Source organism: Dipodomys ordii, unplaced genomic scaffold (assembly GCF_000151885.1).
Source record: "Dipodomys ordii isolate 6190 unplaced genomic scaffold, Dord_2.0 Scaffold15, whole genome shotgun sequence".
Lineage (NCBI taxonomy): Eukaryota > Metazoa > Chordata > Mammalia > Rodentia > Heteromyidae > Dipodomys > Dipodomys ordii.
In genome coordinates this window covers 16,221,331-16,237,515 of record NW_012267231.1, presented here as the reverse complement: position 1 = coordinate 16,237,515, position 16,185 = coordinate 16,221,331, and the positions used below count along the sequence as shown (strand labels likewise).

At 45.9% G+C, this 16,185-nt stretch overlaps 1 protein-coding gene across 1 annotated transcript in view; it reads left to right on the top strand.

The window, feature by feature from the left end:
• The first annotated feature begins 11,619 nt into the window (after positions 1-11,619).
• Positions 11,620-16,185, top strand: part of Ptpn9 (protein tyrosine phosphatase, non-receptor type 9) — a 34,211-nt gene continuing 29,645 nt past the window's right edge. Inside the window, exons 1-3 of the mRNA XM_013012140.1 lie at positions 11,620-11,703; positions 12,243-12,386; positions 14,887-14,976. Of these exons, the coding sequence (XP_012867594.1) occupies positions 11,620-11,703; positions 12,243-12,386; positions 14,887-14,976 (318 nt within the window). The remainder of the gene's footprint in view (positions 11,704-12,242; positions 12,387-14,886; positions 14,977-16,185) is intronic.

The window sequence follows — 16,185 nt, the reverse complement described above, 5'->3', positions numbered from 1 at the left end:
GCCTTGAGCTGAAGAGCTGAGGGATAGTTGCCCAGGCCCAGAGTTCAAGCCCCACGACCAACCAACCAAAAAAAAAAAAAAAAAAGATCGCTAGTACATACACTTTAGTTCAAGGTTATAGAAAATTAATACATGACTGGTTTAGTTACTTTTTACTTTTTGAGTACATAATGTCTTACGATTCAGGAATAGACAGGAACAAGCTGAGTACAGTGGTAAATGCTGATGGTTCCAGCTACCCTGGAAGGCACAAGCCCAGGAGTTTGAGGTCAGCCTTGGTATCAGCAAGGAAAGTAGAAAATACTCTTTTTTTTTTTTTGTAGATCTCAAGCCATCCAATTTCTGAGTCAGCCAATGTTACCAATTTCTTGTGTTTTTCCAGCATAGTTTTGTACCTAGACAAACACTGGCACAGATATTACCTGATGAGATGAATGATAACCTGTCTTAGATGTCTTAAGGCTGCTTAGTAAGATAGAAACACCATTAAGATTTGAAAGGAAGGTAGGCGCTGGTGGCTCACGCCTGTGATCCTAGCTACTTAGGAGACTGACATCTGAGGATCATGGTTTGAAGCCACGCCAGCCTGGGCAGGGTAGGAAAGTCCATGAGGCTCTTATCTCCAATAAACTACTCCTAAAAAGCTGGAAGTGGTGCTGTGGCTCAAGTGGGAGAGTGCTAGCCTTGAGCACAAAGACGCTCATGGATAGCGCGTAGGCCCTGAGTTCAAGACCCAGGACCGGCCCCCCAAAAAAATTTTTTGAAAAGACTTCGAAATGTTAAAGCTTCCGCTTGGTAGTAGAGGAAAGTGATCTTGGACTGCTTGCTGACTAGATTTTGAGAAGCTTTGGTTCATGCCCTGTCCTTCCCTCTCCTCCCTTCCTCCTTTTGCTTCCATCCTTCCTATCAAACCCAGGGCCTCATTCACAGTGCATAAGATCTCTGTGACTCTGAATTTTTAAAAATTTAAAAATTTTTGGTGTGTGTGTATTTGTGTGTGTGCATGCGTATGCCAGTACTGGAGCGTGAACCAGGGCCTCTTTTTGCCCAGCTTTCTAGCTCATCCTGGAGTATGCCACCCCTTGATTCATGTCACCTGTGCAACATTTTGCTAGTTAATTTGGAGATGGACCCTGGAAGACTTCCATGCCCAGCTGTCTTCAAATACTGTATCTCCCCCCCCTCTCCCTCCACCCAGTACTCTACGTCTCAGCCTGCTGAGTTGCTGTGATTATAAGGAAGAGCCTTGGGCTGGGAAGGTGGCTCAGTGGTAGAGCACTTGCCTTGCATGCATGAGGCCCTGGGTTTGATTCCTCAGCACCAAATAAGCAAAAGGAAAAAAGCTGGAAGTGGCGCTGTGGCTCAAGTGGTAGAGCGCTAGCCTTGAGCTGAAGAACTAAGGGACAGCGCCCAGGCCCAGAGTTCAGGCTCCACCACCAGACCCTCCCCAACCCCCCCCCCCCAAATAAGAAAGAGCCTTGGCACCTAGAGCTCTGATTTCTTTCTTAGCTTTCCAAGGCTGTTGAATATAATGGGTACATCTTCAATAGCTGATTGATTGTTTCAATGCCTGTATTAGGGCTTGAACTCTGGCCTCTGGTGCTGGCTGGATTTTTTTGTTATTGTTGTTGGGGTTGGGACTCTACTGTGTGCGCCATGCTTTCACCTCGGTCTTTTTGCTGGTTAGTTGGAGATAAGAATCTCAGATTCGCTAGTCACTGGTGGCTCATGCCTGTCATTCTAGCTACTCAGGAGGCTGAGATCTGAGGATTGCTGTTCAAAGCCAGCCTGGGCAAGAAAATCCATGTGACTTTTTTTTTTTTTTTTGGTCCGTTGTGGATGCTGTCTCTCAGCTCTTCAGCTCAGCCACAGCACCACTTCCGGCTTTTTCTGCTTATGTGGTGCTGAGGAATCGAACCCAGGGCCTCATGCATGCCAGGCAAGCACTCAACCACTGAGCCACCTTCCAGCACCTATCCATGGTATCGAATTGCCTTCTTCATTGTAATACTTGCTGACACTTCCTTATGTATGGGAGGGTCACAGTTATCCAAAGGGAGACAGTATTAATGTTTCTTAAAGGCATAGAACATTTTCAGTGAGTCAGATATAGGTAGGGGTCAGGCTCTTCGCGGGCCGGTGCCTCCACAGTTGGCTGCTAGAGTGCTGAGAAACCCTCTGCTTTTCACTCTGCCAGCAGGAACTCATTTACACTGGGGAGTTAATGGCTCGGTTAACTTTGGTCTTGCAGGGTTGCCTGAAGCTTTGAAATCTTAAGGGGAGCTACACTTGGTCAGCCACGATTTCCTGTTGTTCGGCTCCCAGTGTGATGTTAATCCTTTAATAGTGGTTAGCTTTGCTTCTTCCTTGGTTCTGACACTGTGCTTGCCAGAGTTCTGCATTTCAGAACCAGCCCCATCTGGTTTCTTCAGCACCATTGATAGTAGACCTTTCTTCCTGGTGATTTTTTTTTTTTTTGGCCAGGCTTGAACTTCTGGCCTGGGCCCTGTCCCTGAGCTTCATTTGCTCAAGGCTAACACTGCCCACTTGAGCCACAGCAGCACTTCAGGCTTTATCTGTTTTTGTGGTGCTGAGGAATTGATTTGTAGGGTTTTGAATTTGCTCTTAATGGGTGAAAGATTTTTTTTTTTTTTTAATTTTGCTAGTACTGGGGCTTGAACTCAGGGCCTGGGCACTGTCCCTAAACTGCTTTTGCTTAAGGCTGGTACTCTACCACTTGAGCCACAGTGCCACTTTCTGGCTTTTTCTGTGTATGTGGTGCTGGGGAATAGAGCCCAGGGCTTCATGCATGCGAGGCAAGCACTCTACCACTGAGCCACCTTCCCAGCTGGGTGAAAGATTTTCTGTTGTGTGATACAGTAGACTTCTGAGAGGCTTCGTTACTTAGTAAGTTTTTGTTTTATTTTTGGTGCCAGTAGGAGGTGAGGCTAGAACTCAGGGCCTTGAGTGCTGTCCCTTAGCTTTTTTACCCAAGCCTCTTGCTCTACCATTTGAGCCACACCTCTACTTCTAGTTCTTTGCTGGTTAGGGACAAGAGTCTCTTTGGCTTTCCAGCCCTGGCTGGCTTTGAATCTGTCCTCAGTCTTCTGAGTTGCTGATATTATAGGAGTGAGCCACTGGTGACCCAGCCCAGTTGTAAATACTTAAAAAAAAAAAAAGTGGCCGAACGCTGGTGGCTCACGCCTGTAATCCTAGCTACTCAGGAGGCTGAGATTTGAGGATCATGGTTCAAAGCCAGCCCGGGCAAGAAAGTCCATGAAACTCTTATCTCCAATAAACCACCAGAAAACCGGAAGTGGCGCTGTAGCTCAAGTGATTGAGCGCTACCTTGAGCTGAAGAACAGTGCTCAGTCCAAGAGTTCAAGTCCCATGACTGACCAAAAACAACAAAAAAAAGCGAAACATAGCTCAACTGCCTTTTTGCTTGTATTTTTCTAAAAATGAACTGACCATACCTGGAGCCTAGAGTAGGAGACGATAGATAAATTACTGAACATTTAACAAAACTTTATTTGGTAACTGATCTTTGGTAGTTGTGGGTGTGTGCATGTGAGAAAGAGAGAATATTGGGGTTTGAACTCGGGGTCTGGCACTATTATTTGACCTTTTTCATTCAAGGCTAGCACTTTACCAATTGAGCCACAGCTCCACTTCTGGCATTTTTCTTTTTATGGGGCAAAGGTAGTTAATTGGAGATAAGAGAAGCTCTGGTTATAGCCGTGAGTCACCAGCACCTGGCTAACGCTTACCTGCACCTCAGTCAATCTGTAATTGCAGTACTTGGCCTGCTGCAGGAGCGGCAGGAGTTTTGAGTTCAGCCTGGCTACAGTAGTTGAGATCCTATCTCTGAGCTCACCAGGGAAACTTTAAAAGCAGGACAAAAGCCTGGCATTTATGCCTTCCTTTTATATCGTACCCGACTCCTTTTGATCCAGTCCTGCTTTTCTCGACCTCAAGTGCCTTGACGCACGAAGATAAGAGTAAGAAGATAGATACTTTCTGCTGGGCCCTGGTGGCTCACACCTGTAATCCTAGCTACCTAGGAGGCTGAGATCTGAGGATTGTGGTTCAAAGCCAGGATTGTGGTTCAAGGCAGGAGACTCTTAATCTCCAGTGGACCACCAGAAAACCAGAAGCTGTGGCTCAAGTGGTAGAGCACTAGCCTTGAGCTGAAGAGCACATGGACAGCACCAAGGCCCCGAGTTCAAGCCCCATGACTAACCAGAGAGAGAGAGGGGAGAGAGACTTTCTGGGAGCTGTTCTGAGGACATGTTCCAGACTCCTGAATCACCTTGGGTCCCAGGAGTAGCAATGCCTGTGCGCGCACGCGCGTATGTATGTATGTGTGTGTGTGTGTCTGTCTGTCTGTCTGTCTAGAGGGCCAGTGCAGGGGCTCCAGATGCCAGGCAAACACTTCTTTTCCTGGCAGATTCTTACTGTTCTTCAAGATACTTCTCCAGAGCGAAAAGAGCGTTTGACACCCATCACTGTTCATTCTGTTCATTGAATAGATTTGTTCCAGAACTGACCACATAGGATTATAAATGGCTCGGGATGTGGGGGGCGAGGGGGGAGGGGAGGTGTGGGAGTGCCACCGTGTTTCCAGTCCTGGGGCTGGAATTCAGGGCCTGGGCTTTCTTTGTTCAAGGCTAGCACTCTACCACTTGAGCCACAGCGCCACTTCTGGCTTTTTCTGTGTATGTGGTACTGAGGATTCAAACCAAGGCTTCATGCATGCTAGGCAAGCACTCTACCTCTAAGCCACATTCCCAGCCCCCATAGCTCAGAGTAGTTATCTCCTCTTGTAGTGGCTTCTCATATCCTTTGCAAATGCTTGGTGAGTGCTTGCCTGATTGCCTGGTGCTGAAGGCTCTCTGATGTTCTTGCTTGAGGGGAATATTATGTTGCCGGCCCCTGCACACATGCCAGGGAGGAAACCTGTGTGAACCAGGACTCAGACACTTCAGCTTTCTTTCCTTCTCCTCAAGCTATGTGAGAACATACATCTAGAAACAGGATTTTCTGTTGAAGTATGTGATCTAGTAATTTGACAAGGTCTCTGTGTAGCCCAGGTTGGCTTCAAACATGCTAGCCTCAGTCAACAGGGGGCTGGAATTTCAGGCCTGGCATCTGTTAACGTTTACTCTTTTTACAGCCCAAACCATCACTGCTTGGCTCAAACTTTTATTTTTTTAAATTTATTTTTAGCAGTACTGGAGTTTGAATCCAGGTCTTTGAGCTTGCTGGGTGAGTGTTCTTCCACTTGAGCTGCGCTTCCAGCTCATCTTTGCTCATATTTCTCTCCTCACTGGCTCCAGACTGTGATTCTCCTGCCTGTACCTCCCAGGTAGCTGGGACCACAGGTCTATAGCATCACCCCTGGCTTGTTATATAGAGATGGAGTCTGGATAACTTTCTGTCTGGGTTGGACTATCCTGCCCATCTTTGCTTCCCCAGTAGCTGAAATTACAGATGTGAGCCATTGTACCCAGTCTCACCTTAATTTTTAAAAATCATTTAAGAAGATGAGGGCTCAAGATGTAAACTTGCCTGTGTTGATGGCTCTGTTCCAGTTGCTAGTATAAACCATCCAAACCCAAAAAGCAGGAAAGTAGCTCTTTTGGATGATGAGGTTTATAGGTGATTTCCCTCCCCCCAAATTTCCTTTATTACATTATTTCATAGCATGATAAAATTGAAAATTCTCCTCCCTCCCTTTTTTTTTGGTGTTACTACTGGGGCTTGAAGTCAGGGCCTACATATTTTTTCTCTCAAGATTGGCACTATCACAGCTCCACTTCCAGCTTTTTGGTGATTAATTGCACTTTACTACTCAGTCCTCAGATCTCAGCCTCCCGAGTAGCTAGGATGACAGGCATGTGCCATGCGCACCCCACTGGAAAGACAATTTTAAGTCATGTTTTAAGGAAAGCAGTGTTTTCATAATAAAAGGAAAACATTTGCAATAATACTAAATATTAATATCGTTAATTTAAAATTAATATTCATTTACAAGGACAGTTTTTCTATATTTAGCACAGTAATAAAGTGCTAAAGGGAAATTCATAATTCTAGATTAGAAATCCAGTGAACCTCTCTTCTGTGTGTGTTTGCTTAGAATCTGTTTCTCAGCAGATTGACATGGACAAAAAATGAATATACACAACAAGCAATAATTTACAAAGAAGGAAAGATAGAAAAACAGACCTAAGGAGGAGGCAGTTTACTATAATGTATCTGTCCTAGAATAATGGGGAAATAAAATGTTCCTTCAGACACGGAGAAACCTCCAATTTGCTAAAAGCCAGACTTCTGAGTTTTTTTAATGAATCACTTTCCTCATTTAGATATTCAGTGCAGCAAGACTGGCTGCGTTTTTTAACTGATGTTTGTCCTGCATAAAATGGTTTTCCTTTATTATAATGACAAGTGCTCCCTAGTCACTGTGTGCTGTGAAAAAGAACTTGTGCTCCCTGAGGCCCTGCTAATCCCTGGAGCTCCAGTAGGGAAAAAAAGGATTTAAACATGGAGGCGGATGGATGTGTAAAGACTTCTTGGCTACAACTGCTTTTGTATGGCCACATGAGCCCCAAAGGAGGAGGATTTTCCCTGTTAGAGAATTCTTTCTCACAGATAAATGCATATTGGAGATTTCTAATTTAAATGTAGGCTTTTGTCCCAGCACTGGGACACCAGGGCAGAATTGCCCAATTCAAGGCTAGCCTGGGCTACATCGGGAGATCTTTTTTCTTTTTTTTTTTTTTCTTTGAATAAAGTGGATTAGAGAGATTGAATTGATGATAATAGGCTACAGGGAAACAATACAGGGCATACAATTGCTTCTGTTAGAAGAAATTTTAGTGTAAAATGACTAGAATAAACTCAGAAGGAGAATAGGCTGGGGGTTGTAGCTTAAGTGTTGGGACACCTGTGAGCAAGTGCAAAGGCCCTGAGTTGAAACCCCAAAACCAAAACGAAACAGCCGTTCATTTACTTACCCTGCAATCCTAGCAAGGTGATAGGCTGAGATGGGGGAGGATCCAGTGGTTCCTGCTCAATCCAGGCCAAAAATGTAAATAGAACAAAAAAATGAGATGCTCTCTCAACCGAAAAATCTAGGTATGGCGGTATATCCCTGTCGTCCCAGTCCAGTGGAAAGTGTAAACAGGAGGATCATGATCTGCTCTCTGGTCTGGCCTGTGCAAAAAAGTGAAATCCTGCCCCTACCTTCAAAACCACCATACCATGTGACCCTGGCTTACACCTGTAATCCTGGCTACTTCACAAGTTAAGACCTAGAGGATCACCGTTTGCGACTACCCTAGAGGAAAGTCCTCTAGACTCCATCTCCAAAGTAACCAGCAAAAAGCTGAACTGGAGGTGTGGTTCCAGTGGTAGAGGGACAGCCTAGCAAGTGTGAGCCTCTTGAGTTCAAACCCCAGTACCACCAAAATAAAAACCCAACTCCAACCAGATCAAAAAGGGCTGGAGGCTGGGAAGGTGGCTTAGTGGTAGAGTGCTTGCCTAGCATGCATGGAGACCTGGGTTCAATTCCTCAGTACCACATACACAGAAAAAGCCACAAGTGGTGCTGTGGCTCAGGTGGTAGAGTGCTAGCCTTGAGCACAGAGAGGCTCAAGGACAGTGCCCCGAGTTCAAGCTCCAGGACTGTCAAAAAACAAAAGGACTGGAGTCGTGACTCAAATGGTAGAGCGCCTGCCTGAAACACTAAGTTCAGACCCCAAAGCATGAGAGAGTATGAGAGCATGAATAGCATGGAGGTGGATGGGGAGTGGAGTGATCTCCTGACTTCCAGACCCGTGCCAGACTTGCTCCTGGGTGGAGCAGGGTGGCCGCTTCCTCGGGGGAGAGGAGTTTTCTACTTCAGGAGCAGGTTTCCTCTGTTTTCCTCTTCCCGGGCTGTCCTCGTTTACGATTCTGCCTATGAAACAAGAATACCAGCACTGGTTTTGTTTCTGTTTTTGAACCTTTTAGGTGGTTATCCTCTTGGGAATTTTTGGTGTTAATCTCTGTGATACCATCATTTCAACACACTAGCGGCTGGTATTGAGCGTGCGTGCATGCGTGCGTGCGTGTGTGCGTGTGTGTGTGTGTGTTTGTGCTCAAGGCTAACACTTTACTACTTGAGCCACAGCGCCACTTCTCGCTTTTTTTAAAAAATATTTTTTATTTTTTATTCGACTTTCTTTTGTTTGCCTATGTGGTACTGAGGAATTGAACCCAGGGTCTCATGCATGTTAGGCAAGTGCTCCACCACTGAGCCAAAATCCCAGTCCCTTCCGGCTTTTTTTTTTTTTTTTTTGGTAGTTAATTGGAGGTAAGAGCCTCAAGGACTTTCTGGCCCAGGCTGGCTTTGAACTGCTATCCTCAGATCACAGCCTCCTGAGTAGTTTGATTATAAGCATGGCATGAGCCACCGTCACCTAGCTTCTCAGCTATCTTATTTTTTAAATTTTCATTGTAAAGGTGATGTACAGAGGGGTTCCAGTTAATGAATGATTCAGGTAATGAGTACATTTCCTTTTCAACAATGTCACCCCTCGCTTATTCTCTCCAAATCTCAGCTATTTTATAGAAGGTTCTCTTAGTACCATTAAGACTCTTAGTCACGGTTAGGAAACTTGGTTTTAGTTATTTAAACCTAATTGTGGAAATATGTAATTATACTAAGCCTTTGACTATTGGGAAACACATGTTTATTGATAATCTAGTTGAGTGGCTGTAAGTGAAGTTTGTTTTTCCTTTACATTAATTACTTCATGTCTTTTCTAGAGGGGAGACTGAGGCTCCTCGGCCCAGCCCTCCCTAGCTGCCAGGCATTACCCACTGCGCCTGCTCTTGGGCCTGGATCCATTCAAACCACTGGCCTTGAATTAAAATATTTTCTAAACTGTGAGTCATCTTTTTGACCTGTTCATTCTTGGAGCAGGAAATGGGACGGGTACTCATTTGATGCTTTTCGATGCTCCTTCCTGAAGAGCGTATTGCTCACTACACGTGCTGGGACTTGTTTTTCGGGTAACTAGCCAGGCTACCCACCAAAGTGTGTGTGCTCAGTGGTTAAGGCCCGATCTGTGTGCTCACACACAGAGCACTGAGCAAGGGTCCTGGAGGAGGCCAGTGGAAGACATGGGGCTCCTCGTTTCTTCTTTCCGAGGTTCATCTCTTTCACCAGAGGCATGGGGCTCAGGAGGCCAAGCAGAGCAAGCGGAATCTGTGTAAATAGCACAGCCCTGTTTACAGTACACTGGACTTTTCAGGCAAGGCCTGGTCCAGGCCACAGCAGGAGGAATTGTTCCCATGCTGAATGCCAAGAATAACATCCTGGCCAGCAGGGGGACAGAGGTCAGCTCCAGGCTAGCTCTTGGGAGCTACAGGACATTAAGAACCTTGGAGTGAGTTTATTTAAAAAAAAAAAAAAAAAAGCAAGAGGTACTTGGAAGGGAGGGAATAAGAACTTCATGCCTTTCTCTCATCAGGCCATAGTGATACATGTGTCTTCCTCCTCTTCTTAGTAATTTATTTATGAACAAAGACAAGTCATCTTGGTGTAGTTCATGTCTGAGAAGCTCAGATCACTTCCTTGCACCCTGAGCATCAATTTATTTCTTCCTTCTTTTTATTGGAAATATTGTATACTCTGCTAAACAGTGGGGTAAGTATGTTTCTATTCTGGTGTTTTATTCTACAAATAGCTTCAAGGAAGCTCACTATAGGACGGATTTAAAAGAAGATGGTTGTTAAAAAAAAATACTGTTTGCGGGCTGGGAAAGTGGCTCAATGGTAGAATGCTTGTTTTGTGTGCATGAGGCCCTGGGTTCGATTCCTCAGCACTACATAAAAAGCCAGAAGTGGCGCTGTGGCTCAAGTGGTAGAGCACTAGCCTTGAGCTGAAGAGCTGAGGGACAGAGCCCAGGCCCAGAGTTCAGGCCCCACGTCCGGACCCCCCCAAAAAAAATACTATTTGCACATTTCCTGGGGACACCCTTAATGTACTGGGGTTTGTAGGCTCGCTGTATGCCCACGTCTTTTCCTTACTGTCCTTCCTCATTCTGATACTGGCCTCTAATCTTGCAGAACAACTCAGACTGTGTGTGTGTGGTTTTTTTTGGGGGGGTGGGGAGCATTTTTTAAGTTTGTCCAGTTGCCTTTTCTCGGGCTCATTTCCCCTGGTTTGGTGTCAGCTGATGCCCAGCCAGTGTGATCTGGCTCTTTTCTTTCTGTTTCTTGGCTCTTTTCACTGGCTGTGCCTGATTAGCATTGCTGCTTGTCTCCTTTCTCCAATGCCTCCGGCGGAAGGCTCTAGAACTCAGATGCAGCCTCTCACACCTCACTTCTCGCTGCTGTACAAAGTTCCATTGTCACTTTGTAGAAATGAGGGATGAAGGAGGTGCTCAGCGGGGAGCCTCTGCTAACTAGTCTAGGATTCCAGTTAGTTGTTCAAACATAATGTGTGGCGGTATGGACGGCCTTGGCCAGGCAGGGCCTGTGGCCAGCATTCTCCATGCAGGGCCTACGGCCAAAGCTCTCAAGTCCAGTATTGCCTTTACTCTCGCCACCCTTATTTTCAACTGGAAAAATGAGTGTACTTTCCCCCTTATTTTCAACTGGAAAAATGAGTGTACTTCCCTTGTGCCTAGTCACTTGTACATCTTTTGGAGCAAATGTGGTTTTATTTTGTTTGGTTTTGTCTCCTTTCTCTCCTTCCCCCCCCCCCCATGCTGAAGATAGAATCCAGGGTCTTGCAGACTAAGCAAGCAGACAGTGTCACTGTACTGTTTGTTTGTTTTGAGCTGGTTCTGGGGCTTGAACTCAGGGCTTGAGCACTGTCCCTGAGCTTTTGTGCTCAAGGCTAGCACACTACCCTTGTAAGCCACAGCACATTTGTGGCTTTTTGGTGTGATCCATCGCAGATAAGAATCTCACGGACTTTGCTGTCTGGGCTGGCTTTCAACCTCTGTCCTCAGATCTCAGCCTCCTGAGTAGCTAGGACGACAGGCATGAGCCACTGAAGCCCCACATACTTTTGCTTTTATCCACAGTTAGTGGCTTACTAAGTAGGTTTTAATATGAATAAATGCATCTTAAATGTGGGTCAAATGATAATGAGGGTGTGTTTAAAATTCAGAATTCTCAGTAGGTTGATCATACTGTGGACTCTAATACCTGGGGAACGTTTCTAGACAGAAGAGAGAGGAGAGCCATGCAATGCAGAGTAAACTGTACAAAACTCTCATCACTCTAAAGAAATAGAAGGGTAGTTTGGCTAGAGCAGAAATTAGTTATCATAGGGAGGTCTAGGGCTTCCAACAATTCTAGAAACAGGCGTCTTGCCAGCTTGAGGTGGGGGCTGAGGATTCAGGCGACTGTTGGCGACTCCCTGGGAGGGGGCTGCCAGATAAGGCCCAGCAAGATTCTGTGGGGTCAGTGAGCACAAGAATAGCTGGCTTTTTGATTTATTCAGTTCCTCCTGGTAGGTTGTTGCTATTAACTAGTGCTGCTAATTCCAAAGTCCAAGCCATTTGCTGATTGTTTTGCTCTGTCCAGTTCGCTTGTGGGACCAGAGCAGCAGCTGAGATGGCTGTTCTGCACCATTATGCAACAGTCCTTTCCAGCGCCCTTGCATTCGTCCCTTCAAACTATGCACTACGATTCGGATGGGTTTTTGTTTTGTTTTGCTTTGCTTTGGGACCAATAACAAACATCACATCGAGGAGCCCTGGTCTCCCCCTGGTCATTTTCTCATGCATCGCCATGTATTGCCTTGTATATCGTTTCAAACTATTTGACTTTAGACCTGTTTCTTTCTCTCCTGTCTTTTTTCTTTTTGTCAGTGATGGGGCTTGAACTTTGGCCCTGGTGTCCCTGAGCTCTTCAGCTCAAGGCTAAGTGCTCTACCACTTGAGCCACAGCTCTACTTCTGGTTTTCTAAGTGGTTTATTGGAAATAAGAGTCTCAAGGACTTTTCTGCCCAGGCTAGCTTTGAACCATGATCCTCAGGTCTCAGCCTCCTGAGTAGCTAGCATTACAGGTGTGAGCCACCAGCCCCCGGCTCTCTTGTCTTTTCTTGTTACCTGCAGTAAACTTTGTAAACTCTAGATTCATTCTGGCTTGGGGAAAGAATGATAATTTTGCCAGCTTTTTTTTTTTTTGTTTCCTACGTGTGTGTGTGTGTGTATTAATTCTTTGTTTGTCAACAGGCTACCAAGCAGTTTCTTGAGGAGATAAACAAGTGGACAGTCCAGTACAACGTGTCTCCGCTGTCATGGAATGTCGCCGTCAAGTTCCTCATGGCCAGGAAGTTTGATGTGCTCCGTGCTGTGGAGTTGTTCCATTCATACAGAGTAGGTGCATGGGGCGGCGGGGGGGGGGATGCTTTCTACGTTTTCATGTTCTTTCTGTTGTTCTTCATATACACACCTTTCTCTGGCTGAGAAACACGAATGCTTGAGACTGTAGAGTCATGGTGAGCAGGGGTACTTTTTTTTCCTTCTTTGACCATGGTGGGGCCTGAACTCTGGACCTGGGTACTGTCCCTCAGCTCTTTAGCTCAAAGCTAGCGCTCTTAACACTGGAGCCACAGAGCCACTTCTGGCTTTTTCTGCTTACCTGGTGCTGAGGAATCAAGCCCAGGGCCTCAGGCATGCAAGGCAAGCACTCTACCATTGAGCCACCTTCCCAGCCCCAGCAGGGGAACTTTTGCAAAGACATTTCTGTCCCTAAAGTTGTTTGGTTTTTTGTTTTTTTTCCCCTTTCAATCACAGGGCTTGAACTCAGGGCCTGGGTACTGTCCCTGAGCTTCTTTTACTCAAGACTAGTACTCTACCACTTGAGCCACAGGGCTACTTCTGACTTTTTGTATTTATATGATATAGAAAAATCAAACCCAGGGCTACATGCATGCTAGGCAAGCACTCTACCACTAAGCCACATTTCTAGCCCATGTACTGTACCACTTTGAGCCACAGCTCTGTCTCCAGTTTTCTGGTGGTTAACCTAAGAGTCTCACAGACTTTCCTGACCAGGCTCGCTTTGAACCATTATCCTCAGATCTCAGCCTCCTGCATAACTAGGATTACAGGCGTCAACCACTGGTGTCCAGACTTTGACGATAGAACAGGGTAGATGCCACCTGTTCTGACACCTGACCGCATCCTGTTGTCAGGATAGTAGCTCATCCTTCCTGCAGTTGGCTGAGTCTTCACTTGTGCTCCGTCCCCTGGTGACCTGTCCCATTTACTCCACAGGTTTTCAGGATATCTGGGAAGTTTAGAAACCTTTTCTTCAGATGAATGCCGAGTTTAGAGAGTCATTTAAGAAGAAGAGCTTTAGTGCTGGGAAAAAAGAACCATTATATTAAGATCCAGGTCTTAACAGTACCTTTTGTGAATACAGCTACACCAGCATTTTACTGTAGTTATAATTTTTTTATATTTTTTAAGCGGGATCAAACTTTGGTTCTGCATTGATTCTTCTTTCTTTCTTTCCTCCTCCTCTTTCTCCTTCCCCCTCTTCTACTCTTCCTCTTCCTCTTCACTGTTTCTTAGTCTCTGTCTCTCTCTGTATACACACACAGACACACACGCACCACACCTCCAGCTTAATGCTTACTTTCTTAGTAATATCCTTGATAAAAATGCTATGTGAGCCAGGCGCCAGTGGCTCATGCCTGTCATCTGAGCTGCTCAGGAGGCTGAGATCTGAAGATCAAGGTTTGAAGCCAGCCTAGACAGGAATGTTCCCGTGAGACTCTTACCACCAACTAACTACTCAAAAACTGAAAGTGGGGGCTGGGAAGGTGGCTCGGTGGTAGAAGGCTTGCCTTGCATGCATGAGGCCCTGGGTTCGATTCCTTAGCACCACATAAGCAAAAAAAAAAAAAGCCGGAAGTGGCGCTGTGGCTCAAGTGGCAGGGCTCTAGCCTTAAGCTGAAGAGCTCAGGGACAGTGCCCAGGCCCAGAGTTCAAGCCCCATGGGGGAAAAAAAAAAATCAGTTCTAACTGAGATCTGAAGCATGAGCAGGAATCAGGCAGCGACAGGAGTGTGGCAGGCAGATGCCAGGAGGTGGACAGAGAGAAACCTAGCTGTGTCAGAGGGGGAGTGGGAGCAAAGAGATCAAAGCAGAGATGAGCAAGGCCAGAAGTGGCGCTGCGGCTCAAGTGGGAGAGCACTAGCTTTGAGCAAAAGAAGTTCAGGGACAATGCCCAGGCCTGAGTGCAATCCCCAGGACTGGCAAAAAAAAAAAAAGGAGAAAATTATTGTGGCTGAAAAGAGAACTCAGCATAATTAAAACAGAATATTGGAACCATTAGAATAGATGGAGGTCGTCGTAGAAGGGTTTGAAAAGCAGAAAGATCGGGGGGGCACTGGTGGTTCCCCCCTGTAATCCCAGCTACTCAGGAGGCTGAGATCTGAGGATCACACTTCAAAGCTTGGCGAGGTAAGAAAGTTCTTGAGACTCTTTATCTTCAATGAAACTCTGAAATGGAGGTGTGGCTCAAGTGGTACAGCACCAGCCTTGAGTGAAAAAGCTGAGGGACAGCATCCTGGGTCCTGAGTTCAAACAGGACTCATTCAGGGGGTAAAAAAAAAGAAATTGGATCTGCTACCTTAATGTTACTCATGAGTTGTTTTTCAGGGTTAGGATTCTTACAGATAGTATTCGATATGTAAGGGCTGATGAGATAGCTGTGGACAGGAATTTGGTTGGGAAAGGGAGGTTGCAAAGTAATTCACAACTCAGTTGCTATCTCCTATTCCTTATCTCTGAGATGTGGTGGTTCCGTGACACTGTCCTGGGGGTGTAGTTATTTTTATATTCATCTTGATACGCTTCTTTTGCAGGAAACAAGAAGAAAGGAAGGCATCGTGAAGCTGAAGCCTCATGAGGAGCCGCTCCGTTCTGAGATCCTCAGTGGCAAGTTCACCATCCTAGTGAGTGTGAAGATATCTTGGCAGTGCTTTGCAGCTTCCTGTCGTATCTGTTCTCTTTGGATTCCCCCTCCCCCCTTTTTTTTGCCAGTCCTGGGGCTTGAACTCAGGGCCTGGACACTGTCCCTGAGCTTCTTTTGCTCAAGGCTAACACTCTGCCACCTGAGCCACAGTGCCACTTCCAGCTTTTTCTGTTTTATGTGGTACTGAGGAATTGAACCCAGGGTTTCATGCATGGTACGTAAGCACTCTCCCACTAAGCCACATTCCCAGCCCTCCCTTGGTGTCTTAACCACAGTCAGGAGTAGATGTGAGGTACCTAATAACAATTGAATTACTCATAATTACAAGTTGTTGACATTTCTACTAATAGTTAAAAAGATTGAAACTGGTGGCTTGGTGGCTCAGGCCTGTCATTGTAGCTACTCAGGAGGCTGAGATCGAAAGGCTACAGTTCGAAGCCAGACGTGGCAGGTGAGCCTGTGAAACTCTTATCTCCAGTGAACCACCAGAAATGGAGCTGTGGCTCAAGTGGTAGAGCGCTAGCCTTGAGCAAAAGAGCTCAGGGATCTTGCCCAGTTCCTGAGTTCAAGCCCTATGACCAACCAAAAAAAAAAAAAAAAACCACAAAAATTATGGATAGTTAATTTACAGGAGACTTAGAAAAGTTTCTCATTGCTCCATTCAGGTTAAAGGCCTGCAGTGGGTCTCTAATGTGTAAGAACACATCCTTTCCTTCTCAAAAAGTGTGGTTTCCATACATACATATAATGTACTTGGATCATGTGCATCACCTTCATTTCTTTCTTCTTAACCCTTCATATCCCCAGCATATCAGTCTCCCTCCTCCCCCATTTCCATCCTGGGGCTTGAACTTGGGGCCCGGCCACCGTCTCTAAGCTTTTGTGCTCAAGGTTAGCTCTCTACCCCTTGAGCCCTTTCCTTCTTTAATGGGACCTCTCCACTTCCCAGAGACCTCTTGGCCTCTCAGGTAAGGATATGACCAGGGATTTACAGCAGCATGGCATAGTCCAGAAGCGTGGCTTATGTGGTAGAGCTATGAGCAAAGAAGCCAAGCAAAATAATGAGATCCTGAGTCTAAGCACTGGTAGCAGTGCGCATGCGCGTGCACACACACACCCATTATGGTCAGGCTGTGTGTATAACGTGTATAAGAAACAGAAATGGGTTAAAAAATCATAATAATAAAGC